At 48.0% G+C, this 25,704-nt stretch overlaps 1 protein-coding gene across 8 annotated transcripts in view; it reads left to right on the top strand.

The window, feature by feature from the left end:
• The window catches only part of TANC1 (tetratricopeptide repeat, ankyrin repeat and coiled-coil containing 1), a 232,017-nt gene extending 210,150 nt beyond the window's left edge, over positions 1-21,867 (top strand). For all 8 annotated transcript variants that reach the window (XM_032355656.1, XM_032355651.1, XM_032355654.1 and 5 more), the window contains 8 exons: positions 9,632-9,765; positions 11,761-11,884; positions 12,202-12,377; positions 14,889-15,021; positions 16,399-16,490; positions 18,381-18,527; positions 19,614-19,714; positions 20,355-21,867. In XM_032355656.1, the coding sequence (XP_032211547.1) occupies positions 9,632-9,765; positions 11,761-11,884; positions 12,202-12,377; positions 14,889-15,021; positions 16,399-16,490; positions 18,381-18,527; positions 19,614-19,714; positions 20,355-21,786 (2,339 nt within the window). In that variant the 3' untranslated portion in view covers positions 21,787-21,867. The remainder of the gene's footprint in view (positions 1-9,631; positions 9,766-11,760; positions 11,885-12,201; positions 12,378-14,888; positions 15,022-16,398; positions 16,491-18,380; positions 18,528-19,613; positions 19,715-20,354) is intronic.
• Positions 21,868-25,704: the final 3,837 nt, after the last annotated feature.

The following is a 25,704-nucleotide window of genomic DNA, read 5'->3' on the forward strand; positions in this document are numbered from 1 at the left end:
AAGATGTGGTATATAGATATACAATGGAATACTAAGCAGCCATCAAAAGAAATGAAATCTTGCCATTTGTGATGACGTGGATGGAACTAGAGGGTATTATGCTTAGCAAAATAAGTCAATCAGAGAAAGACAACTATCATATGATCTGCCTGATATGAGGAAGTGGAGATGCAGCGTAGGGGGTTTGGGGGGTAGGAAAAGAATAAATGAAACAAGATGGGATTGGGAGGGAGACAAACCATAAGAGACTTATCTCACAAAACAAACTGAAGGTTGCTGGGGGTTGAGGGTAGGGAGAGGGTGGTTGGGTTGTGGACATTGGGGAGGGTATGTGCTGTGGTGAGTGCTGTGAAGTGTGTAAACCTGGCGATTCACAGACCTGTACCCCTGGGGCTAATAATACATTATATGTTAATTTTTTAAAAAATGACCCTCTGTGGGATGTCTGGGTGGCTCAGTCATTGAGCGTCTGCCATCATTCAGCTCAGGTCATGATCCCAGGGTCCTGGGATTGTGTCTCTTGTCAGGCTCCCTGCCCAGGAAGGAGCCTGCTTCTCCCTCTGCCACTCCCCCTGCTTGTGCTCTCACTCTCTCTGACAAATTAATAACAAATGAAACCTTAATTTTAAAAAAAACAACCCTTTGTTCATTCATATTTTACTTGACATTTTTTAAAGAGAGGAGGGCTGTCACTTGTTCACTGTTTAGAGTACATTTAAAACTTACGGCATTGAGTTGGGCATTGATGTATGTATGGACATCTCAGAGCAGATTTTCAGGTGACAGACTGGAAGGAAAAGCGTTTGTCCATTGCCACTGAGGCATGTGGAGAATTTGTGGTGAGGACTTCTCTAAATGTATCCTCTTGAGACAAGCGAAGTGACTTGCTACTGCAAGGATACTCCATTTTTGGAGGTCCTCAGAATCTCACCATGCTGTTGTTTGAGAATATCCTTGTCAAGACATTCCTTCCTCTGCTAGTGTTTGAGAGTACATAAGATTAGTGGAAATTCAGATTTTGTCAGTCCAAACAAAGGTAGATGTTCTTGATTGGTTTGGGCCTAAAAGCATGATAGAGGGGTAACCCAGGACCCTAGAGGGTGTAGGGGGGAATAAACCAGGATGATGAGGGTAGTAGTCCAGGATCCTGGAGGGTGTGGAAGAGGGAGTAGCTTAGGACCCTCCTGGGAGTGGGGCAGGATAGGTTAACCCAGGACCCTATAAGGGGGAGGACAAAGCCTCGTAATGTAGGACCCTGGAGAAGAGGCTAACCCAGGCTCTGGAAGGAGGGAGATGGGCATGAAGGACACCCTAGAGTAGAGAGAGATTTGGGGATAAGAACTAAGGGGCTGGGTTTGTCTGTACCCTGCCTTCTTCCTTCTCTATCAGACCCCTGGGATTTGCCCCTGGCATGGGTACGCTGTGGAGAGCCATTCCTCTCTGCTGGCAGGACAGCAGAAACCAGCTGACCGGTGTGTGCCTGCGGGGAGGTGGGGGCAGGGAGTGGGACGTGGGGGCAGGGAGTGCTGAAAACCCACACAGTGCACCTCAGGTGCAAATGAGCTGGTAGCCTGACCATGGACTGGGATTCTGTTCACCATGTGTAAAATGTTGCTTTTGCTGTGCATGGAGTCCATCCTTCCCATGAGTAGTTCCTTACTGTTCATTAAAAAACCACAACAGGGGCGCCTGGGTGGCTCAGTGGGTTAAGCCTCTGCCTTCAGCTCAGGTCATGATCTCAGGGTCCTGGGATCGAGCCCCGCATCGGGCTTTCTGCTTGGCAGGAAGCCTGCTTCTGCCTCTCTCTCTCTCTCTGCCTGCCTCTCTGCCTATTTGTGATCTTTCTCTCTGCCAAATAAGTAAAAAATAAATATTAAAAAAAAAAAAAAAAAAACCACAACAAAGGTCTGCTTTCAGCATTAGAAGCTTGGCTTCTAAAGTTTCAGCTGAAACTTTTCAGCATTAGAAACTCTACATTTCGGTGCCTAGAGCGTCTGTACCTCCACTGCTGCTCATCTTTCAGTCCTAGGAGGACTGTGCATGGTCGTCTGCACTTCCACAGAAAAATCCCAATTGTTCCTTCAAATTCTTACTGAAATGTGTGGCTCCTTCCTTCCTTGCTTCCCTCCTTCTAGGCTGAACATGAGCTTGTATAGAATGGCTCTGTGGAGGGGCACCTGGTCTGCTCAGTCTGTTAAGCATCTGGCTCTTGGTTTTGGCTCAGGTCATGATCTCAGGGTCCTGGTATCGAGCCCTGCTTGGGATGCCCTGCTCAACAGGGAGTCTGCTTCTCCCTTTCCCTCTTCCCTTCCCCCCACTCATGGTTTCTCTCTCTCTCTCTCTCTCTCTTAAATAAATAAAATCTTTAAAAAAAAAAAAAGAAAGAAAGAATGGTTTTGTGGAAATGCCCTTTTTAACCCTGCCTCCTTGTACGGAGTTCTGCACATAACTGTCCTCACTGCCTGCCCAGCCCTTTCAGGAGAGCAAAACCACACGTTATACATGCTTTAAATATTTGGTGTGTAAGAGGATCTATCAAAGAATGTGAGCATTCTCAGCACACTTCAGAAGTGACAGCTGTTCGAAGCTGTGTCCTTCTGATAGATCTTCAGAACAAAGTCTGCATGAAATGTGATTTATGTTGTCCACGTTTTAGGAATTTGTTCTTAAATTGAGTTTATGTTATTTATAGTACACATTATTCCTCAAAGGATTTAAAGAGGATTATTTGAAATAATATATGAAGGAATAGGAAAAAAACTAAAGTCAAGACCAGGGCAGAGGGCGCAGCACGGTATTCCTGTTCGTTGGCTTTAGGATGCTATGTGACCAGAGTTCCAAGGGAACATAGTCATTGCAGATTATTCTTATTGTCTTTGGGAGAAAGCTTAATGGTTATTCAAAAGAAAAGTATTTTCTGGCACTCTTGGTCTAAAACAGCATTTATGGTCGGCTTCATTAGTTGACTATTTTTAAAGAAAACTTCCTGGAGGCAAGAGCAGAGGACTTAGGATCTTGGACTTCACATCCTATCTCCTGTCTCCCACTAGCTGTGTGACCTCAGGCAAGTTGCTTAACTTCTCTGGGCCTCATTTTCCTCATTTGTAATTCGAGGTGAGTGATACTTGCCTCATAGAAGTTGGTTGTGTATTAAATGAATTTATGACTTTAAAGAGCCATGAAGTGTCAGTGTAGGAAGGATTTTATAGGTGTCATAGTAGAATAATAAAATATGTCAGGATCTTCTTATTTCTGTTGAGAGCATAGATCTAGCTTCATTCAGCTGTTTGGTTTAACTCCTGAGTGATACTGATGGGGTCTGGGTTCAGGGCATATCATGTAACAATTCTTTCACCTCAATAAAATGGACAGAACAATCATCTCGTTCAAAGGATTCTTGTCAAGATTGAATAAAAGTTCACCCACAGTGTTTGACCCAGAGCTTGGCTGTTGTAAGTGTTCAACAACTGCAGCAGGCTTCCAGGGTTGGGATAAATTGATTAATATTTAATGTTACTTACTTAGACATTTATTTGGTCTTAATAGATTATTGAAGCAGATGATTAAGTGATAAAATCTTAGTTCACGTTGGGATTATTTTGCAGGTACGAGGGACAGAAATGGATTTGGGTTACATGGAGAGTCCTGCTTAGTGGCAGTTGTACTTTTTATTTCCTCATTGAATTCCTTGACCATTTGAGGTTCATGTTTAATCCTCCCATGGAGATGGACAGTGTGTTTTTACAGAACTTGTAACGTGTCTGGAGTGTCCTGGCTACTCAGATTTGGTTCCTGCCTTGTTTTAACCTCCATAGTAGCTCACTGGGAGCTGGGACCATGTGGAGGGGAGTCTGCGTTTTATGTGATGCTCAGTTGCCCCCTGTCCCCTGGTTATACAGATGCCCTCCCCTCCATCCTGGCTGCCCCAGGCCCTCCTGGGGAACTTGTGGCAAAAGGAGAACACGCTGCAGGGGCAGAACGAGTTAGGAGACTCATGGGGCATTTGGGCAGGGCTGGCTGCCCGCTCCTAAGGGTGCGGAGCTCGCTCAGCAGGGCTTTGTTCAAGGCTGGCAGACCTGGAGGCTTCTCAGGGGTTCATCTCCCAGTGCGGTAGTATTTTTCAGTAAGAATATAATCTTTCTCGTGTTTCATTTTACTCTTTACCTTGTTAAGGATTAGATCAAATAACTGCCCGGCCTCTGTGGAGAGGAAGGATTTATAGCTGTCGGCAAGTTGTTCTCTTGAACAGAAGCCCTCCCTTCCCCTCAGTGATGGAAGCAAACGCCTAACAAAGCAAGGCCAGGAGATTTGGCTTTTATAAATCTTGCTCCGTTCCTAGAAGTTGGAACAGGGACCGTTGCCTAGCTTTTGTTTGGGGCTTGGTGCTGCTTTCATTCAGGCCCAGGACTTTGGGGCCAGCCTGTCAGTCAGCCCAGACTCAAAGACAGGAAAGCCAAACACAGCAGAGGGATGGGGGCCTCCCTCCTCACCACTTAACCTGTCCGTTGTCAGAAATCAAGGGAGAGGGGCTGCCATGCCCAGAAAGATTTTAAAAAATCATAAAATCCCCAATTACACTTTACCTTCTAGATAAAATAGTGGAGGCTCTTCCGGGATTGTGTGCGCGCTCTTTACTTTCCTTCTCCTTTACTGCTGAGAGGGGTAGCCCAGCAGGCGTCCAGCTGAGCCTCAGACGTCGCTGCCTTTGGCACATCTAGCGGTTTCCATCTTGGTTGCAGCTAGAGGGCATTTATGAGAATCCTGCTCATTACTGACTTTGCTCTTTTTAATCTTCTTGTTTTTATAAAAGGTCGAAAAGCCAATATATTAGGAAATAATGCACCAGCAAAGGTCAGTGTGGAAGCAATGCAGAGCCACTTTGTCCCTATCGTGCTTGAGGCCCTCTCGGCTGGCGGGACTGCCCCTCTGCAGGTGTAGACTCTTCTCACGTGCCCACCTCGGGCCTGGGAGGGCTGTGTGGATGCTCAGTGTGGGATGAATGTAGGAAAAGGTGGCTTTCTGGAAGTGGGAACCACCTCGTGTGCACAGACCTGTCACCCTTCTCTCAAAGTCTCTAAATTAGGGACAGAAGCATCCAAGGGGGCGAGGGAATGATTATCCATAGTTCAGGCCCTAGAGCTGGCCATCCTGCACCTGTGTACTTGAGGGACAGAGCTGCCATAAAATGTTATGAACAGCCCCGTTCACAGAATGACTGAGTTCTGGCAAGTTGACAGGGGAGTTTTTGTAAGTCACACGTCTGCCCAGAGAACTTTAATGTGTCAAGGATTCCTGCAAATGATCTGGTTTCCAGAGAACCATATCTGATGTCTTCAATAAGTTGGTGTTACTGGGAGTAAATGGGGTTTTCTTAAAATGAACATCTGTGGTGACAAATCTCACGCTCCGAAGACAGGACAGTATTGCCGAGGTACAATTATTCAGGATCGTCAGAGGAAATTTGCTTTCATGGGAATTTCATTAGAAAAATGCCATCTTGTTAAAGAATTTGCAAGTAAATGAATTTGTGTTTGGTTTGAGTCAGAGAAAGTGCCATATGTTTACATTGAGTTTTAGCGTCTCTTTTTGCCTTTGTCTCTGGACCCCGTTGGCCAGAAGACAGGCAGCGCTCCTCTGCCAGGGCGCCCGCTGCTCCTGCCCTCCTCCCCGCACTGCTTTTCTCTGGCCAGACGGAGCCCACGGACCCTCGTCGGAGCCAGGGTCGGCTCGGAGGTCAGCCTTTCCCACAGCGTCGTTGGCATTTCTGAACAGAGTCCTGCCTGACCTTGTTTGCTTAAGCCTGTAGTTGACTAGTTGACCATTCTTCAGTCTTGATTGTCTCGGAAGACGATGTCCTTCCCTCGAAGGCTGCTAGAGCTTAAGGTGCCCTCTAACCTCAGGGGTCTTGATGAGGCCAAAATTCTTCACTCTGAGTAGAAAAAGGGACATGCAGGTCCTGCTGGTCTCCGTCACTGGAAGATGCGAGCCCCTCACTAGAACTGTGTGTGCAGAACGTGGGCCGTGTCAGGTCTGAGCAGGTTCTGTGGACGCGGCCTACCAGCCTATGCTCACTGGTGCTTTCTCCTCAGAAGAAATCCCTCACAAGGACACAGGGGCCTGGCTGGAGAGGAAGAGACTGGAGTCCGGCCCCGTTGCCAGGCCTGTGGGGGGCGCTCTCATCTCCTCAGCTGCTCAGGCTTCAGGCTTCTCTGGCGCCTCCGTGAAGCATGTGGCCCTATTCTTAGGCGGGGCTGTGCTTTCTGATGGGCTGTTGTGGCAAAGATTCAGTAGCAGCTGCACCAGAAGTCCTGACTTAAGGCCCTGTTTACAACAGGGTTGGGGCTTGTTTACCAGACACGAGATAATGGAATGCGAGTGAGCTGCTTCAGATCTCCTCCAGCGCCAGGGCCCCGAGTTTGCTCCTTCCCAGGGCGTCCTGTGTATCTGCTGGCCATGATCCTGCCTCAGGCATGCGTGTGGATTCCTTTGTTCCCCCTGTCCTTGCTGTGGTCACTGTAGCCAGAGGGGGGCAAAGAGTAGACCCCTGCCTGGAGGGGGGTTGCAGAGGGGCAGCAGGTCCAGGGGGTGGCTCGTCACCTGGATCTCCCACCTCGCCAGCCACTCCGTGGTCATGTTCCGATCCGTCCAGAAAGCTCACATAAACGTGCCCCAAGGCTCCTGTTCGTCAGGAGTTAACACTGACGCCCGGGCAGGAAGGGACTGTGTGGGACGTGCGGGGGGGACCGCCGGGGCCAGGACACGCTGGTTTAGATTGTGTGATATACAAAGGATCGCCTTCACCACTGGTTTTCAAACGCAGTGCATTGGTATGTAAAACTGATTTAAATACTGTTCTGTTTATGCTATTTATTTATAATTTACTTACATGTTTCAATGTATGATGAGTGGCTGTGAGCCTCTTTGTGTAACACACATAGGAAAGGCACCAGCCTTCAAGACCCCGCAGTACCTTCCCCCTCTCCATCCTGAGAAAGTCAGCAGTGCAGAGGACAACTGTCGTTAAACATGGCTCTTTTTTGTAGTTGTCAGAAATGCTCTGGCTAATGACAGGAGAGCATTATTGAGATCGCCCCATGACAGGCTGCTCTGGGGACGCATCCCCTGCCTGGGGACTTGGGCCGGGAGCGAGGTGAGTGCTCACTCTCTTTTGGAAGGAGAGAGAGGGCTTGCTCTCCCCACCGGCTTCCTCAGCCTGACCTTCACATCCTCAGGGCCCCAGGGGTAGGACAGCCTGACACATCTGCTCACGAGTCCCGCCGCCTTCCTCACTTTGCTGGCGCATGAGGTCCCTGGGACGGCGCGGAGCTCAGGTATCTGCCTGGCGGACATGGCACCTCTGCGTCAAGAGGCGAAGTTGCTGGCCCGCTGCACCTGTGTCCCTGGAGACGGCCTGAGGGGACGTCTTTGTTTCTCACAGGAACTGCTCTTTGTCACGGGGAGATTAGGCCCAGACGTCAGGTTTCCATCTCTGGGTGTGTGTGGCTCCTGGGCCCTGAGCTGTGGCCAGGCTGACTGGGGCTGGATTAGGTACGGCCGTCTGCGCTCAGAGGGTCTGAGGAGGAGAGGGACAGAGATGTGCGTGTGGAAGGAAGGACCTGTGAGCACGTGGCTCCCCTGGGCCTCACTCCTGTGGGTGCCCAGGAGAGCAGGGCACAGACCCTGGGTGGGCGGTGGAGCCAGGCCGGGGTGGGGCTCTGTTGCTGCGCTGTAGGCCCCCTCACCCTGGGGTTCTGTGGTGTGGTGTTTCCTTGAACTGCTGATGTGCTGGGGAGATTGGCCCATGTGTGGCCTTCAGCTGCATATCGTTTGTCATTGCTGTGTGATCTTCCCCTGGTGGACCGGACCATCGTTTGTTGATGCATTTCACTCCTGATGGCCACGCAGTTGCTTCCGGTTTGGGGCGGCTGCGAGGACGTCCCTCAGTGCGCGACAGGGCATCCCCAGGCACGTGTCTCCCGGCGGGGGGCTGCTGTGGAATGGACTAGGTGGGTCTTCAGCCAGAGGTCGCGCGTCCTGGTCCTCAGTTCGCTGGACGGCTCACGAGGCTGTGCACTGCTCATGAATTCGTTGGCATTAGGCTAGTCAACAGCCTAGTCCCGTGTTTTCCTGATTTCATCCTGACATGTCTTACTGATTTGTAGGAACACTCCATCTATTCTGGAAGCTGGAAATGTGTCAGTATGAGGCTGTATTTAAAAACAAAGTTGTCACAGGCCAGCAACAGGAAGAGAGCCTCTCCTGTAGGTGCTCCCTCCTGTGGCCTCACTGTCCCACCACAGCCCCTTCCTGTCCTTTACTCACTGACACGTGTCCTCCTGGCTTGGGATTGTCCTCCAAATCGACCGCTGTCCTCTCCTCTAGATGATGATTCATGAGACATAGCAGTGGACCCTCTTCAATGAAACCCCTCTTTTTACCACACCCAATCAGGAATCATGCATGACCTGGGGGATCATGGGGCACAGTCACTCATGTGGGGGTCCCATGAGAACCTTTTCGATGTGTTCTCTTTCCTTCCATACTGTTCTTGTTTTATCCTTGGCTGACCTCCCCAGAACACGCATGCTGACAGCGGGCCACTCACTCAGAATCTCCCTGGGCCGGTCACCCGAGCACTCAAGAAAACCTACGATCCAACCCTCTTCTCTTGCTTTCTTGACAGTCTTAATGCAGAATCTTGACTAGTTACAGAGCTTTTCAACTCCATAAAGACAGGATGATTTGATATGCCCTTGGCTCCCTCAGTAATAACTAGTTCTTGTTGATTGAATTGTATGCCTCTGGGGCACCTGGGTGGCTCAGTGGGTTCAAGCCTCTGCCTTTGGCTCAGGTCATGGTCCCAGAGTCCTGGAATCGAGTCCCGCATTGGGCTCTCTGCTCAGCAGAGAGCCTGCTTCCTCCTCTTTCTCTGCCTGCTTCTCTGCCTGCTTGTGATCTCTGTCTGTCAAATAAATAAATAAAATCTTTAAAAAAAAAAAAGAAAGAAAGAAAGAAATGTATGCCTCTAAGGGAAGAGGCTGGACTGGGTAATATACTGATCTGTGTGTGTGTGTTGCACTATATTCTGGTTCTCTCTTGCTATGGGGAGAAAACAAACAAAACTAAAAAACAAAGTAAAACAGTAAAACAAAAGCATAGTGGCTCTTGAATCCACAGTGTGGCCTGGGCTTGCCAGGGAAGGTTCCCCTCTGTTCACCTGCTTTACATGGTGGAGCTAGACTCTGGGGATCCGTTGCCAGGACGGCGCACACACACACGCTTGCCGGGTTGTTGCTCGCTGTCTGCTCAGAGCTCACCTGGGACTGTCAGGCACACACAGGCCTAGGTTCCTCTCCCTGTGAGTGACACTGCGGGGTGCTCGGGCTTCCTCTGGCCATGGCAGCTGGGTTCTGAGAATGAGTGTTTGGAGAAGTGGATGTTGCCCGTCTCAGGACGTGGCTCAGATGCTGGCACGCTGTCGTTTCTTCTGTGTTCCTTTGTCGCAGAGCCCAGCCAGGTTCAGAGGCGGCGGGGAGGATGCACAGCCGTCTTCTGTCAGTGGGAGGCTGACGGGAGAACTTGGGGCCACCCCGCACTAACAGACTCCCCCTCTCCTGTGACCTTCCTCTAGCCCTGACTGCCGCTGCCGGAAGAGGCAAGCTGGAGGTGTGCGAGCTGCTGCTGGAGCACGGAGCTGCTGTGTCCCGGACCAACAGGAGAGGGGTCCCACCTTTGTTCTGTGCGGCACGCCAGGGGCACTGGCAGGTACCTGGTGGGCCCGTGGAGGCCGCAGAAGCAGCGGGTGGGATAGAGTTCACTGTGGCCCGTCTCCCCTGAGCCCTGGGTTTTTCACATACTTGGCTTCTGCTTGTGCTGTCAGGTCTCGGTAACCATAAATGTTTGACAAGCAAGCACAGTCCGCCATTGTAGGCTGGTAACCAGGAGCTAGGCCGCGGCCGGGGGAGACCCGCAGCTGCTTCCTTTGACCCTGCGAGGGAGAGTGGAATGGGTGCACCCTGTCACCATAACAGAGGACTAGCCATGACAGCTGTTGTCCCGACTGTGTGACCTACTCATCTGGCATACTTGGAAGAAGAGTAGTTCTCTTGTGCTCTTTAGAGAAGGAAGCATTTTCTCTCTGGTCTAGCACTGTGATTCAGGCTGATTTTGTCTCGTCTCTTCTTGTCTCTTCTCTTTCTTTTTTCAAGATTTCCTTATTTATTACAAAGAGAGAGAGGACACAAGCATGAGGGGCAGGGAGAGGGACAGAATCTCAAGCAGACTTCCTGCTGAGCACAGAGCCTGATGTGGGGCTGGAAGCCCCATGAGCTGGATCCCCATGAGCTCATGACCTAAGTGGAAACCAAGAGTTGGGTGCTTAACTGACTGCACCACCCAGATTGCCCCATCAGGCTGGTTTCTTTGACTAGGAGTGACTTGTTGTTGCCTTAATTCAGGAGACCAGGGATCACTGAGAATAGCATTTCGGTCATTTATTCATTTTGTAAACAGTGGCCATGGACCTACCCCATGCCTGGCATCAGGTTCCACACAAGCTGCAAGCAAATGGATCCTACCATGTGCATTATAGGAAGAATTTTCTAGATCCAATTTTGCATCATGGAATCATGTCACTCCTTGTTCGTCCCATTGTTAGGAGCTGCAAGTGCTCCCCACCAAGATTTTTGGCTTTTCAGTTCCATTTCCAAGAGTTTGGTCTGTACCATTTTCTCCCTATCATCCTCACAACTTCTCTGTGCTGCCCTTGCTCATCCTGTCTCTGGGTCTCAGACTTCCTAAATCATGGGGAAGTTTGGAAAGCACAGGTCAGTGTTTGAGGAACAGGAAAGCATGGGGAATATGCCGCCTTTTGTTGCTGTCCGCGTGTAACAGACACTGTGCCAGGGGGAGGGGGGACTCCAGCCCACCCCCTCCGTAAAGCCCCTCCCACTGGGATGGTAGTTGCATGAGAAGCCTCTGGTTTTTTGTTTTTGTTCCCCAGCCTTATCACCGTGCACTGATTGAAGGCACAGTTCTGAGGCTGAGAATGTCTTCAGGAAGCTTTGCTAAAAATTGCCTGCTATGAAGGTCAAGCCATCCACTAAGCCCCTGAGGCTTAGAAAAGCAGGTTGCTTGGGGGTATGGTGGGTGACCACTTTCCTGAGAGCTTGTGTCTCCTACCAGAGTGTAGCTGGTGGGAATGACCTTCGCCCCCTCCTTCAGTTCTCCAGTCTCCCCTATGCCCTGTTGTGGCCATCTGGTCATTGCTTGATTGCGATCGGTATCTCCCCTTCTCCCTGTTACTGTTCGTGCCTTGTATGTACGTGTTCCACAGGCATAGTAATGAATTGAACCTGTCAAAAAAAGAGTATATATTTGCAAGAAGATTCTGTTGAAAGGAATACAATGGAAAGATTGCACAGGCCCTACAAATCACACAACTTTGAGAGGCATTTGAAGAAGATAATCCTTTGCTACTTTTTTTTTTTTAAAGATCTTATTTATTTATTTGACAGACAGAGATCACAAGTAGGCAGAGAAACAGGCCGAGAGAGAGGAGGAAGCAGGCTCCCTGCTGAGCAGAAAGCCCGATGCAGGGCTCGATCCCAGGACCCTGGGATCATGACCTGAGCCGAAGGCAGAGGCTTTAACCCACTGAGCCCCCCAGGCGCCCCTCCTGTGCTACTTTTAAGTGTAGAAAAATCTGCCTGGGTAGAGAGCATGGAGCAGGGAGATTGTAATTCCAAGTGTTTCTTTCAGATTGTTAGACTGCTTTTGGACCGCGGCTGTGACGTGAGCCTAAGTGACAAGCAGGGCCGGACGCCCCTCATGGTGGCCGCTTGTGAAGGACACTTGAGCACCGTGGAATTTCTCCTTTCAAAAGGTAGCAGCGCGGGAGCCCCTGTGAGGTTTCTTCCAGAAGGACAAAACAAAGAGCTTTGGCAGACCTACTGACCATACTCTGATTCAAGTTTGCAAAGTGTTTTTGTTACGGACATTTTTTATCTGCACATAAGTAGAAAGAGTGGGCAGTGAATGTCGTACCCATTTCTCAGCTTGCACAGCGGTGATCATTTCGCCAGCTTCAGATTTCAGAGGCCTGATTGCTGCCCATCAGTGCAGGTGTTTGCAGGTGTGAGTCTGTTTGCTTCTGGGCTTTGTGTCACAAGTTCATGTTCTCTGAATGCACTGTTCCTGCAGGTGCCGCACTTTCTTCTCTGGACAAAGAGGGGCTGTCGGCCTTAAGCTGGGCTTGTCTGAAAGGTCACAGAGCAGTGGTCCAGTTCCTGGTTGAGGAAGGAGCCGAGATAGACCAGACGGACAAGAACGGCCGCACTCCCTTGGACCTGGCCGCCTTCTACGGTGACGCGGAGACGGTAGGTACCGGCAGGTGGTCCCGCTGTCCAGCCGCACACAGAAACCATTCTCAGAGTCGAACCGGTCCCCGTGTGTGTGTGAGGCCGTGTCTGCATGTGGTCAGCGTGTGCGGGCATGCTGTGGGGTTGCTTTCATTTTTCTCTTATTCTGTGACATGCAGTCTGTTCCAGAACATTAGTAAAGATTTTAATAGACTCTTAAAATTTTCAAAATACTCAATTACACACCGTCTCCAGTAGAAGCACAATTAAAATGTATACACACGTGCGTATGTAGTTTTATTTTCTTTCAGTAACCATATAAATAGAATTCCTGTACAGAGCATTTCAAAATCGCTTTTTTATTTATATGAGAAATTACTAATCACATAGTTATCTGGTTTGTTTTTAAATGGATGTACCATTGTCTAGAAATAATAGTAAATGCTTAGGGCACTATCTTTATCTCTTTGCCAGGTGTCCAAGTCTAACAGAGATAAGAAAGGACAAAATGTTAATAAGCTAAGAACTGCAAAATGTCTCTCAGGGCAGAGAACCAAGTCTTTGTCAGGTTCCACGTCCCAGTCACTGAGCAGATGTTAAAGGAATGTTCGGCTCCTTGAGAGTTACCACTTCTGAAGCATTAAGTATGTCTCATGTTCTCATGTGCACATTAGCCAGAGAGATCCTGGGTTGCTGGAAGCAGTGGAGCTTGGAGCAGAAGCTGTCCTCATCCTGCATGTCTGTGCCTTAATGCTTTTAGGAGGCAGTGATGTTGGCATTCAATGGTCTCAAATTCCTGGACAGTGTAAATTGTACTTAATGTCGATATTCAAAAACAGTTGTGTAACTAAATCTCCCACATCCACACTTTTATGTTTCAGCTTTTATCACCTTACCAAATCCTAGTTTATCAGTATTAGGGAAGTGTGAAGCACTTAGCATTCTAGTGTAATTTTTTTTTCCATTGTGATTAAAAAACGCACAACATAAAATTTACCATCTTAAGCCATTTTAAGCAAAGAGTTCAGTAGTGTACGTACCCTTCACATTCCTGTGCAGCCAACATCCACGCTTCTCTCCGTAACCTGAAACACTGCACCCACTCAGCGAGGCGTTGGTTCTCTCCTCCTGCAGCCGCGGGCAGCCACCGTTCTGCTTTGTTTCCGTGAATGGGCTCCTGTCCTACCTCATCTATGTGGAGTCCTAGAGTAGTTGTCCCTCAGTGACCGGCTGCCTTACAAAGCATCATGTCTTCAAGGTTCATCCGTGTTGCAGCCTATAACAGGATTTCCTTCCTTTTTAAGGCTGACTAACATCCCGTCATGTGGCTCTGTCACACTGTATTAATCAGTTCATCTGTCCATGAATGCTTGTATTGCTTCCAGGTCCTGTAAATTCTTCCATATCTAACTGTATTCTTTGGGATGTATACCCGGAAGTGGGATGGCTTGATCCGGTGATAGTCAGGTTTTTAATTTTTTGAGGAAATTCCATACTGTGTCTAGAGGGATCACACTAGTTTACATTTCCACCAGCAGTGCACAAGTGTTCCTGTTTCTTCACATCCTCTCCAACACTTACAATTTTGTTTTCCTTCTTTTTGTTAGCAGCCATCCTAATGGTGTGAGGTGATAATCTTGTGGTTTCCATCTGCGTTTCCCTAATGATCAGTGATGTTGAGTATCTTCTCAGATGCTTGGTGGCCATTTGTATCTCATCTTTAGGGAAATGTCTGGTCATGTCCTTTGTCCTTTTTTTAAAAAACTGGGTTATTTGGTTTTTTTGTTGTTGAGTTGTAGAAGCTCTTTATATATTATGGAAATTAATCCAGTGTCATTTTAAGCAGCTGGTGGACTATCAGATTCACATGACAAGTTAAGTTGGCTACAGACTTCTTTTCTACTGACTAGAACAGTTTGAGAAGCCAGAATGGTTTTTACCTCTGTGATCTATGTCCAGGTGACTGCTGTCATACCACATCAAATCTGTCTCTGTAGCACGGTCTCAAAACTTGCTCCTTTACATTCCCAGTATTTGAGTCTTTTTCCTAAGCCTTAAAGTGAGTTGTAATTGAGTTTATCTGATCTCGAGCTTCTCCAGCTTGCGGGCCACAGGCAGTGTGGATCGCATGTTTCTGAGATACCACTGCCTTGGGCTACCAGCCCATGGGCGGTTTGCTGACATCTGCCTCCTCAGTAACTGGAGATGAAAGGAGGATTGTGGCCATCTCTGTGGCTGGGAAGTGGACTTGCATATACTCCTCTGCGGAGTGCGGGTGCATGTACATAGCGTGTCCCTCCTTAGGAGTGTTCACCCACCTTCCTCCTTGCCAGCGGCAGACTGGATTGTAGCTCCTGTTTCCTGTCTGCTTCGTTTCCATTAGGGTCCTTAATGGGCAGAGGTAGGGAAGTCACAGTAAAGCTCAGACTGCCAGCCCCTCCCCGAGAGGCAGAGGTGGGTGGGCGCGGCCCTCTTGCCACCAGCAAGTGGCACCGGCCACCGCTCAGGGCTCTGTCTTTCCCACCGCAGGTGCTGTATCTGGTCGAGAAGGGAGCCGTGATCGAGCACGTGGACCACAGCGGCATGCGCCCCCTGGACAGAGCCATTGGCTGTCGAAACACATCCGTAGTGGTTACACTGCTGAGAAAAGGAGCCAAATTAGGTCAGTAAACCCCTCGTTTCAGCAGCAGGAGAGGGAGGTGTGCTCCAGATCCTAGCGTATGGCAGGGACCATAAAGACTTAACCTGCTCCTACGTTAGGAAGTAAGATGTCAGGTGCTTAGAGACTTTCTTTTTTCTTCCTTTACTTTAAGGCTCATTTAATCACAGTTATCCAAAATGTTTAAATAGCTTATAACATCATCACTGTAGTGTGGGCTGAGAGCAGCAGCCAGTGTTGAAAAGCAGTCTAGAATTGAGGGTGTTAGGGATGCCCAGGTGCTGTGGTGGGGAGCAGTTACATTCGTCTCTGGGGGGGATGCTGGGTATCATGGTTAGGAAAGCTCACAGGTGCCTCTGCTGAGCCTCTGAGTTTGAGAACCTCCGTCAGGGGCAGCCCCAACAGTTTCTGTGAAGGAAGTCACAGAATTTACTGGGAACAGGATGGAAGGGGTCACTTGAGGACATTAAGGGGGCAGAGGGGTCTCCGTAGGGAGAGCCCCTTCTGTGTGGTTGCCCGGAACGTGACCCACCACCACCCAGAATGTGTGGGTGCGGGGCCACCAGAACAGGGCTTTTGTAGTTTAGTGTGCCAGAACTTTGCCCAGCGGTGGTCGTGACGAGGGGACTCTGGCGAAGAGGAGAAGGTCAGCGGATATTACTAAGCAGTTCACTGTCTGCGGAGTTATTCTGAGCTGTTTCTAGTTTCAGCTTCTTTCATCCTCACCTGCCCTCTCAGTAGATAGTGATAACCCCCTCATGTTACAGAGGAGGAAACCGAGGCACAGCGGGGGCAGATAGCTTCCCTGAGGCCGTAGTGCCCGGCAGAGCCCGTGTTCGAAGCTGAGTGCTGTGGCTCCTGACCTGGCTCCTCCGTAAGCCACATCGCCTGCCTGTGCTCAGGAGCGGGGTTGCGTGGGAGCAGGGCTGTGGGCCGCAGAAGCGCGAGCCTGGCCAGAGCCGGGTGCGGGGCGGCCGCAGTGCGCAGGCTGCTGAGGGCACACGCCTGCACTCGCCAGCCACTTCCCTGCAGGAAGCGGAGGAGATTATTCAGAAGCCGTGTTTAATTGATCCTCCCCAAATTCCCCATGGGAACAGGGTCAGGGAGATGGGCACAGCTGCTCTGATGCCCCCGTTCCCGGCACTCCATTTTCATCAGGGTAACAGCCTCCCTCTCGGGTGCTTCCTTCAGCGTGAGGCAGGTCGAAGGGAGACCCACTCCCCGGGGCCAGCCCGTGTCCCCTTCATTTTACCATTGCCTGGAGGCTGCGGACACACCATGCTCCTGTCCGTGACCTTCACTGTGGCGCTGCCTCAGAAGCCATGACCTCCTTTCCTCTCAGAGCACTGACATGTGTCTAAATGCGTCTTTGTTTTGCAGGAAATGCTGCCTGGGCAATGGCCACTTCCAAGCCTGATATTTTGATTATACTTTTACAGAAGTTGATGGAGGAAGGAAACATGATGTACAAAGTAAGTGGTATTGGCCTTTTCTAGGATGTGATGGCCTGCGAATGGTCTCTTAGCCTGCACACCACACCGGTTCAGGAGCCACAGCCTGGCTTCAGGAGCCACTTGCGAGGCCCGGGGCCCAGGCTTTTGTGCCTTAACAGCAGGACCTTCCAGGGAGAAGACCCCTCTCTGTGTGAGAACTGTTCCCTCGGAAGGAGTCCTTGCGGCTGTGACTCAGCCTGAAGCCTTGGCATGAAGGCACAGTGGCTCCCAGCGGGAGGTCCCTTAGCACACTGCATGGGGACACACGTGAGAAAGGGACACTCAAGAGACAGCTTCAGAAAAAAAGGATCATTAAATCTCCTAAGACTCTATTACTTTAGTTTTAATAGCCATAAGCTTCTGCCATTTGAAATGGTTTCTAGAGATGTTTTCACTTAAGATAGGGAGCATATAATACTCTGTTACTCAGGAGACTGACTTAATTTTTCCCCCATTTTCCCTTGAAAATGGAAATATAAAGACTTATAATTTAAAAGTAAAAATTTCAAATAAAATTTAAAGTAAAATTTCCAAAATAAGACATCAGCTTAGATAGGAGGCCAGCGGACTTTTCCTGTAAAGGGCCAGACAGTAACTGTCTTAGGCTCTGCTGTGTGGTCTCTGTCTCGCTCTCCAGTTTCGCTGGTGTGGCAGGAAAGCAGCCACAGGTGACACATGAGCAAATGGGCGTGGCCGTGGCCCAGTCAGACTGTGTTTGTAAATGTGGGTGGCAGGCCATATTTGGCCTGGGAGCTGTAGCTGGCCCATCCTTGGCTTAGATAGATGCGGTAGGCCATTTACGTGGAGCACTGCTCTTTCCAGGTCTGTGATTAGACAAAATTAAATGTTTTGAAAACAAACAAAAAACGGCATTATGAGCATTTTAATCCTTTTATCGTGAGGCTGCTGCACAGGCTACGTTTAGTTTTTCCCTTTTCTTTTTTCAATAATAACAAATAAGTAGGCTTCTAGCACAACCCAGCAGGGTTCCTGCCTTGGAATCCTTTTGAAATTGAGTTCAGAGTGTGTGTTGTTGTGGCTTTGAAGTGGTTTTAATATGAATTTTGGTAGGCAATTATGTTAGAACTATCAAGCCATTTTCAACAGACTTCATACCTGCTGCGCTGTGGAACTGACTGAGCAAATGGATTTCTTTAGCCTTGAAAATGACGTGCAGCGCTGTTCGATTTTTAAAGCCCGTAGTTTAGTTCCTCTTCAAAGAAAAATTATGATTCTGCAGCAAGCTCTAAGCTTCTCCACAAGACTGTACTTGCCTTGAGAACTGCATCATTTCTTCATCTGATTTCTATTACACTTAGCATTAAAACATCTCTAGACGAGGATAATTTCAGAGATGGTTTTAAAAAATGTATAATGGAGGGGCACCTGGGTGGCTCAGTCCGGGAAGCCTCCAATTCCTCATTTTGGCTCAGGTCATGATCTTGGGGGTCATGAAACCCAGCCCGGCTGAGCTGGGCATGGAACCTGCTTAAGATTCTCTTGCCCTCCCCCGACCCCCGCGTGTGTCTCCTCTCTCTCTCTCTTTCTCTGAAAATAATAATAAAAATATATATAACTGGATAATCTGATCTATTAAGATTGATAGTTCTCAATTTGGCAATGTACAGGCTGCTTTGTAAAAAAACCAGCTTGTGTCTTCCTGCATGAGGCCGGAAGCTCCCGGAGCCTGTGTGGACAGTGAGGCCGGTTCATGGCAGCCGGGTCGCAGCACCCTCAGCAGGACCCTCCCATGTGTTCTGATGGTTTCCGTGATGGGGGGAGAGCCTTGCCAGGGTCTTCAGGTTGTGGGAGCCTATTCGTCTTGGAGCATCTGAAAAAGGATCAATTTCTGTGCTTTTTGATTCCTAGAAAGGGAAGATGAAAGAGGCAGCCCAGAGGTACCAGTATGCCTTAAGGAAGTTTCCCCGGGAAGGATTTGGAGAGGATATGAGGCCATTCAATGAATTAAGAGTTTCTCTCTATCTCAATTTGTCTCGCTGCCGGAGAAAAACAAATGTAAGCTGTGGGCCCTTAGTCTGTTCTTTTAGTAGTAGAAGTGTTGGCTCGCGGTGAGGGCCAACCCTGCACAGGCCAAGGCCTGGGTGTCCTGTGGGATTTATTCGCACATCTCTGTGAACTTGGCGTGTGGGGAGCTGCTTCTCTTGGGTGGTCGTCATGTGAGCTCTGTCACGGCCCTCCTCTCAAGGTGCCGAGAAAATGCACAGGAGGGCACTGTCCTCTGCCTCAGCAGTGAGAGGCCACCAGATGCCGCCCTGCCCATTCCCAGCTGGGTATGGCCAACATGGTCACGGGCAGCGCTCTCCCCATGCAGAAGGGAAGGATGTGTCTAGTGGTTATTGCGTTTGCCCAGAGGCTATACCAGTAATTGGTTAACTTGTAATTAGTAGTAGTTACTTCATAGTTAATTTGTAACTAGTAACTAGTGGACTTGTTTCAGTACTTCTTTCTCCTACTTATTTTTTTTTTTTAACTTCCTCTTCTTACCACCAAATCCGTTGACCTGCCTGTTTCTGTGTCCGCGTTTCGGGCGCCTCGCTGTGCCAGTGGGGGCGTCTCTGCCCCTCTCTGAGTCTGCTCCTGGGTGTGCAGCTCCCGTCCACGCTCACCTGCCAGTGCACGGCTTCTACTGCTGTTTTCTCCATCTTGTATCATTAATTTTTGTTTCTCTACTGAATGCTTCTCTTAAGATACTAATAAGCTTTAACTATCTCCCTACTTTAAAACAAGAGAAATAAAACTTCCCTTGGCCTTTTCCTTCCCAGCGATCCCAATTCTCTGCTAACCTGTAGAACAAGACTCCTATTAAAAAGTTGCCCATAGGGTGCCTGGGTGGCTCAGTGGATTAAAGCCTCTGCCTTTGGCTCAGGTCATGATCCTAGGGTCCTGGGATCGAGTCCCGCATTGGGCTCTCTGCTCAGCAGGGAGCCTGCTTCCTCCTCTCTCTCTCTGCCTGCCTCTCTGCCTACTTGTGATCTCTGTCTGTCAAATAAATAAAAATCTTTAAAAAAAAAAAAAAAAAAAGCTGCCCGTAATCCTGTCTCAGGGCTTCCTCTGACTCCTGTATTTAAATGTTGACACTAGGACTTTGGCATGGCAGAAGAATTTGCTTCCAAGGCTCTCGAATTGAAACCAAAGTCCTATGAAGCCTTTTATGCCAGGGCAAGAGCGAAGAGAAATAGCAGGTACTGTCCGGGGTGCGATCTGCGACTAGAGACGCCTTCTCGGGGCTTTCTGGTACCGACGCTGCTGGTTGACTTGGGGGGTGTCATTCACAGGCATTACTCAAATGCCTCTCATCCCTTTTGATACTAAATTGGTAGCTTCCAAGGGGCGCCACAGTGGGTATTAGCAACGGGTAGACGTGTGTCTCCTGACATCCCAGTACCTGTTCCTCCCTGCACTCCAGCTGACACTGCAACACAGAATCCTTAGATTAGTCTGTGTCGCAGGGAAGCTGCCGGCGAGAGACACGAGAGCAGGTAGGTGGGGGAAGGGAGGAGAGGCCTGTAGGAGTTTTAGGTTAGAGATGGACCGCGTGAGAGGCGGTGGTGAAGAAAGAGTCCGACCCCCACTGGTTTATGCCTGTTCCCGCTCCTGGCCCAGTGGGTGTTTACAGAGAAAGGGGGCCCCTGGCAAGGCGCAGGTGTGGGTCAGAATTCGCTCCCACGTGGCTGAGTAGCTCTAAGCTAGTGCAGAATGGCTCCTGTCCACCCTGGTCGGTGTTCCAGACTCGTTCTTGTTAGCAGAGCTCTGTTATCAACAGTGACCTTCAGAGCATGTTCCTACACAGCTTGTAACTCCGTCTTCTGTTTTGCCATAAAGGCAGTTTGCGGCGGCCCTGGCTGACCTACGGGAAGCTGTGAAACTGTGTCCCACCAATCAGGAAATCAAGAGGCTCCTGGCCCGTGTGGAGGAGGAATGCAAGCAAGTCCAGAGGAGCCAACAGCAGAAACAGCAGGGCCCACCACCAGCGCCACCCAACGACTCGGATAACGAAGAGGACACCCCGACCCCTGGCTTGAACGACCACTTCCATCTCGAGGAGGCCGAAGAAGAAGAAACTTCCTCCCAGGAAGAGTCCGTTTCCCCGACGCCCAGGCCTCAGCCACCCTCGTGTGTCCCCTCCCCGTACATCCGAAACCTTCAGGAAGGCTTGCAGTCCAGAGTCAGGCCGGTGTCCCCGCAGAACAGGCCGGGGGTCGGGAAGGCGCCGAGGGAGGCCGTGGCTCCGCCGGGGCTGGTGATGCAGCCCACGCGGCAGGCGCAGATAGTGAAGACCAGCCAGCGTCCGGGGCCCGGGCAGGCGGGCGTGCGAAGCGGCAGCACCAAAATGCAGGTCTCCGCTCAGACTCCTTCCCCGAGCCCTCTGCCGGGGGGGATGGCGGCCGCTCCTGCCGGCGGCAGAAACCAGCGTCTGGAGGGCACAGGTACTTTGACCGTGGGAGCCGGTTCCGGCCATTTCGGAGAGCGGCTGGGCCCCAGCCACGGCGTCCAGCGGCCGCTCGGCGAGGGGGCTGCCGCCTATCCTTTACCCAGCAAGATAAAAACTGCGGAGAGGCTTCTGTCTCATGCCCCCATTGCTATGGACGTGGCTCCTTTAAACCAGGGCGGGCTGGCCAGCCGCGGCGACGGGCGACATCCCGCTTCCCTGAGCTCGGGCTCTTCTGGCTCTCCGTCCGGCAGCATCAAGATGTCAAGCTCCACCAGCAGTCTGACGTCAAGCAGCAGTTTTTCCGACGGCTTCAAGGGCCAAGGACCGGACGTTCGCATTAAAGACAAGGCTGTTAACCCGGTGCAGAGCAGCACAGCGGAGCACAGGCCGCGCAACACTCCGTTCATGGGCATCATGGATAAGACTGCGAGGTTCCAGCAGCAGAGCAATCCCCCCGGCCGCGCCTGGCACTGTCAGCTGCCGGAGGGGCTCCTGACGAACGCGACCTCCGCAGCCGGCCTGCAGTCCTTGAACTCGGAGAAGCCCTCTCTCAAACAAGCGGGAGGATACGCTAGCCAAGCCAAAACCTGTTCTGTTTCTACCCTGGGTGGCAGTGTCCACAATGGGGCACCGGGGAAAGAGCTGGAAGAGAAGAAATGCCAAACGGCAGTCCACTGTCAAGATAACAGGATCGCCAAGACTGTGTCTCATCTGTATCAGGAGAGCAGCTCTAAACAGCAGCCTCACGTCAGTAACGAAGCCCACAGGAGTCACCTCCCTTCAGCCAAACCAAAGCGATCATTCATAGAATCAAATGTGTGAGCCTTAAGAGAACCACATGTGGGATTGGGAAAACCATGTGCTAGCTCCTGGTGGTAATTAAAAGGTTTTTAATGAGAAAAATTACCTGTCAGCTATGTATTTTTTTTTTCTTTTTTCCTTGAGGGCAGATCAGGTGCCATTGATACATTCAAAAAATGTGGGATAAAATTTCTTTGATAAATAGCTAGGAGTCACCATAAATAAAAATGTTAACCAGAATTAAAAACTATAACTAGTTATGCATATTCAGTTAAACATTTAAAAATGCCAAGAAGACATTAACTTACGCTTTTCTCTATGAAATGGTTTGGTTTCTATCACGTTTCTCTTAGCCTTTGCTATGTGGGAAAATTGTACTATTTCTTAGAGAATGTCAGTGTCTAGTGATAGGTCTAACTCATGGCACAATGTCAGTGTCTAGTGATAGGTCTAACTCATGGCACAATGTATTCTGGAAAAGATGGAATTTTCAAGTTTCAGTTCCATTGAGTCAAATTCCAATTTTTTATACATAAATATATAAAAGTTTCTAGCTGAACATAAATGTGACTATAAATGTTATACAGCTGATTTTTTTCTGTTTTTCTAAGCAAAATACGAGAACATCCAAGTATTGCTCCCTGAGTAATCGTTCCCTTAAGAGGATTAAACATTTAGTTCCATGTTATGGTTCTCATTAAAAATATTTTTATAGCACCTTTTTTGGAACTATATTCCCACTTCAAGGTGTTTTTAACATTTGGAAATAGCGTAAGCCATTTAGAATCATGATTGGTGGTTTTAGGCTAAAGTTGGATTTAGGCTAAAATACCAAGAATACAGCACTGTTTATAACGTAAATTCGCTCTCAGCTGGTTCCCAGACTGCTTTTAACAATGATCGCACTCCTGGAACAGGTGTTCCCATGTCCTTTAAGGACAGTATTGGATTTGGATACTTAAAGTATGGTTGGTCGTTGCTTTTGTTTCATTACACAATCATGACTTTATAGTCACATGTTGTACATATTAGATAGGCAAGTTGTATTCAGACTTGTAAATATAACTATTTCAAGTAGTTAATCATAAAAAAGCTCATATATTTGCATGTTCTTGGTAAGCTTCCTTCATGCTGGTTATTGCACTGAACAATGTTATTAAGGCATGTTAACAGTATACCAGTAACAGCACTTTATCTCATTTATATGAACACCTTTGAGGTGCTACTAAGTCCAAACTGATGTATTATTCCTTTGTAAAAATAAGGTACAAGAATGAACCTTGGTTTAAAGGTATTTTTATACGAAAATGGTGTGCTATTGGAGGATGTGAAAATGCTAAATTGAGAGAAGTGGGAGTATAGTTGTTTTATATGTCGGGATGTGAAATTTATTTTCTAGAATTGGGGAGAAGGAAGTTCTATATTTACAGAATGTTTTAAAAATGAATAGTTGTCTTGAAGTTCTTGTGAGCATCCTTATGGTTTTGTATGAACAGGAGGTCTTCTGGTGTCATTCTTCAACATTTGTTCCTGAGTGTGTAAGCGTACTTTGTACAGCTCTCTCGTTTTTATAGGCTTTCCATGAGTTCTGCTATAATTACTATGGCTTATTTATTGTTCATTGTTTTCTTTAATATTTGTGAAAGTCTTTTTCTTTATGTAGTTTTGTTTCTGCACAACTACTGTACTTTTCCATATGGAATAAAGAGTATTAATAGAATCTGTTTTGTAGTAAATGAAACAGTGGGTAAGTAGAGACTGCCGTGATGACAACGATCTGCTTCGGTTTAACCCTGGGTGATCTTATTGCCTTAAAGGAAACAGTGATAAGTCTGTGTTTATAGTAATACTACCAGATGCATATTTAATTTCATTGAATAATAATTTCAGAAAAAGAAGAGGCTTCAAGACATCCCAGAATATTCATGGTTAACATTAGTCCTTTTGCCTGCAGTAGGAGGAAGAGCATTCTGTACTTCATGTTCCAGAAATCTTGGTGTCTGTTTTTACTGGCAACAGAAGCCCTTTCATACTGTAACTCTCACTTTGGCAATACATCGAACACTGTGTTGATGATATAATCTTTCAGTTAAAAGGATGCATTTGTCTTTATACCCACACAGTTCTGTCTCGGAGCAGTGGGAATGAAAGTGAACATCATACTGGGTTCTATTGTGATAAAACCCTGATGGGGAGTCTTAAGCCAGGGTGTCCCCAGGACTCCTTCAGGTTCGTGTCTGGGTATGGCTATTGTTAGCAAGACTGAAGAAAGTGTTTGCAGACCTTCTTTAAAGCTGTATATTAAACTTAGAGGTTAAAAACAAAACAAAGATGGGAGGGATAAGTTTTTAACTCATAGATGATTGTTAGATGACTCTGGATATGAAGCTACCAGTGGGACTACTGGAATTTATTATAAACTACATTAGGATTTAGATATAGTCTTAGTAAAGTTATTTGGTCCAGTTACCCCAGAAAGGAGTGAAGTCATCTTGGGAAGCCACGAGTCAGTCCTGGGCCGGGGCTGCGGGCAGGTAAGCACTGCTCCCATGTTGTCCTCGGAGAAGGGCTCAGCCTGGGGAGGACAGCGGAGGGACCTTGGGGGGACCCTTCCTCTGGCTGGTTTTGGATTTGGTTTGCTTGTGCGTCTGAGTCGGGGGCAGGGAGGAGGAGTTGTCTGGTTATGAATTTATTTGCATTCATAAACAGAAGCACTTCACTTTAGTAAAAATTATTGGTATCTTAGTTTTCAACCATTTTGTTTAATAAGAAACTATGATGGTGAAATGTAGAAGAGAAAATCGCCTTCTTTAACACATTTAAAAGATAACCGGTCTTTTGTCTTTGTTTTCTATCAATTATGTCAATGATTTTTAGTAATTTTTATGTAAAAAATCAGTCCGCCTCTTTCGGAAAATAAGTCTGTCAATCAAAACAAAAGATATTTGGCCCAGTGGTGGGCTGTGTCACTTAAAAAAAAAATCTTTTGTTAAAATTATGTTAATATACTTCCTCTAAAGAATACAATAGAAAAAACACCTAAAACCTGTTCCCAACCTTTTTTTTTTTTTTTTTTCCGGTTCTCACTTGAATGTAAGAAGTATGGGTGGCATGAAAAAGAAAATCCTCTTGTGGAATCAGACTGTAAATCCCAGCTAGGACACAAAGGAAATAAAATTTAGTAATCCATTAGGAGGATGGAAGTTCTACAGGGCAGCAATTATAAGATAAGCTATTTGCAGATTTTTGTGGTAGCTAGGCTTTCCACAGTTCTGTGAACATAGAGCATATTAGATGTACATTTGTAAAATATAGAAAAAGACTATATACATAGTTACATCACTTTTCCTCTCATTTCTGAGTGAATTTTTGACCAGTTAAAAAGAGGGTTTGGGGTGGGGGGTAAGCACAGAGTCTTGGGCCCTGCCTGCTCTTATGGCTGGGTTCTAACGTGCCTTCCGTTCTGGGACACAGCTCAGGACAGGCAGGGAAAGTCACTACCACCTCAACTTTGTGAACTTGATGTTTTCTGCTGAGGGAACTCTTATCAGGGTGTTGTGTTAAACACCAGTCTCTTCTTTAAAAGTGTATCGTTACCCTAGTTTAGAATGTTCCATGATAACTTGAATTCTGAACTCTAAAAGGAGGCTGGTTTGCTACTATATTTCAACAAGGCATGACATATTCATGATAATTTACTCCATCTAACTTCTACACAGGTTTGGACTGTGGGGAAAAATCATTACCACCTTGCAAATTTAGAATCCAATGGAACTGCTCATTAATAAGCATTTCAAAACGACTTTCTCAATTTAGTGATAGAACTGCAACTGTTTTCCTATAAATTCTCTTTAAAAGGATTCCAAAGAGTTATCAAATTAATGGCTATTAACTAGGATTTCAGTGTTGTATTCTAGATTATTCTGATCTGTAGTTGTA

This window comes from Mustela erminea, chromosome 8 (assembly GCF_009829155.1).
Source record: "Mustela erminea isolate mMusErm1 chromosome 8, mMusErm1.Pri, whole genome shotgun sequence".
NCBI classification, from domain to species: domain Eukaryota; kingdom Metazoa; phylum Chordata; class Mammalia; order Carnivora; family Mustelidae; genus Mustela; species Mustela erminea.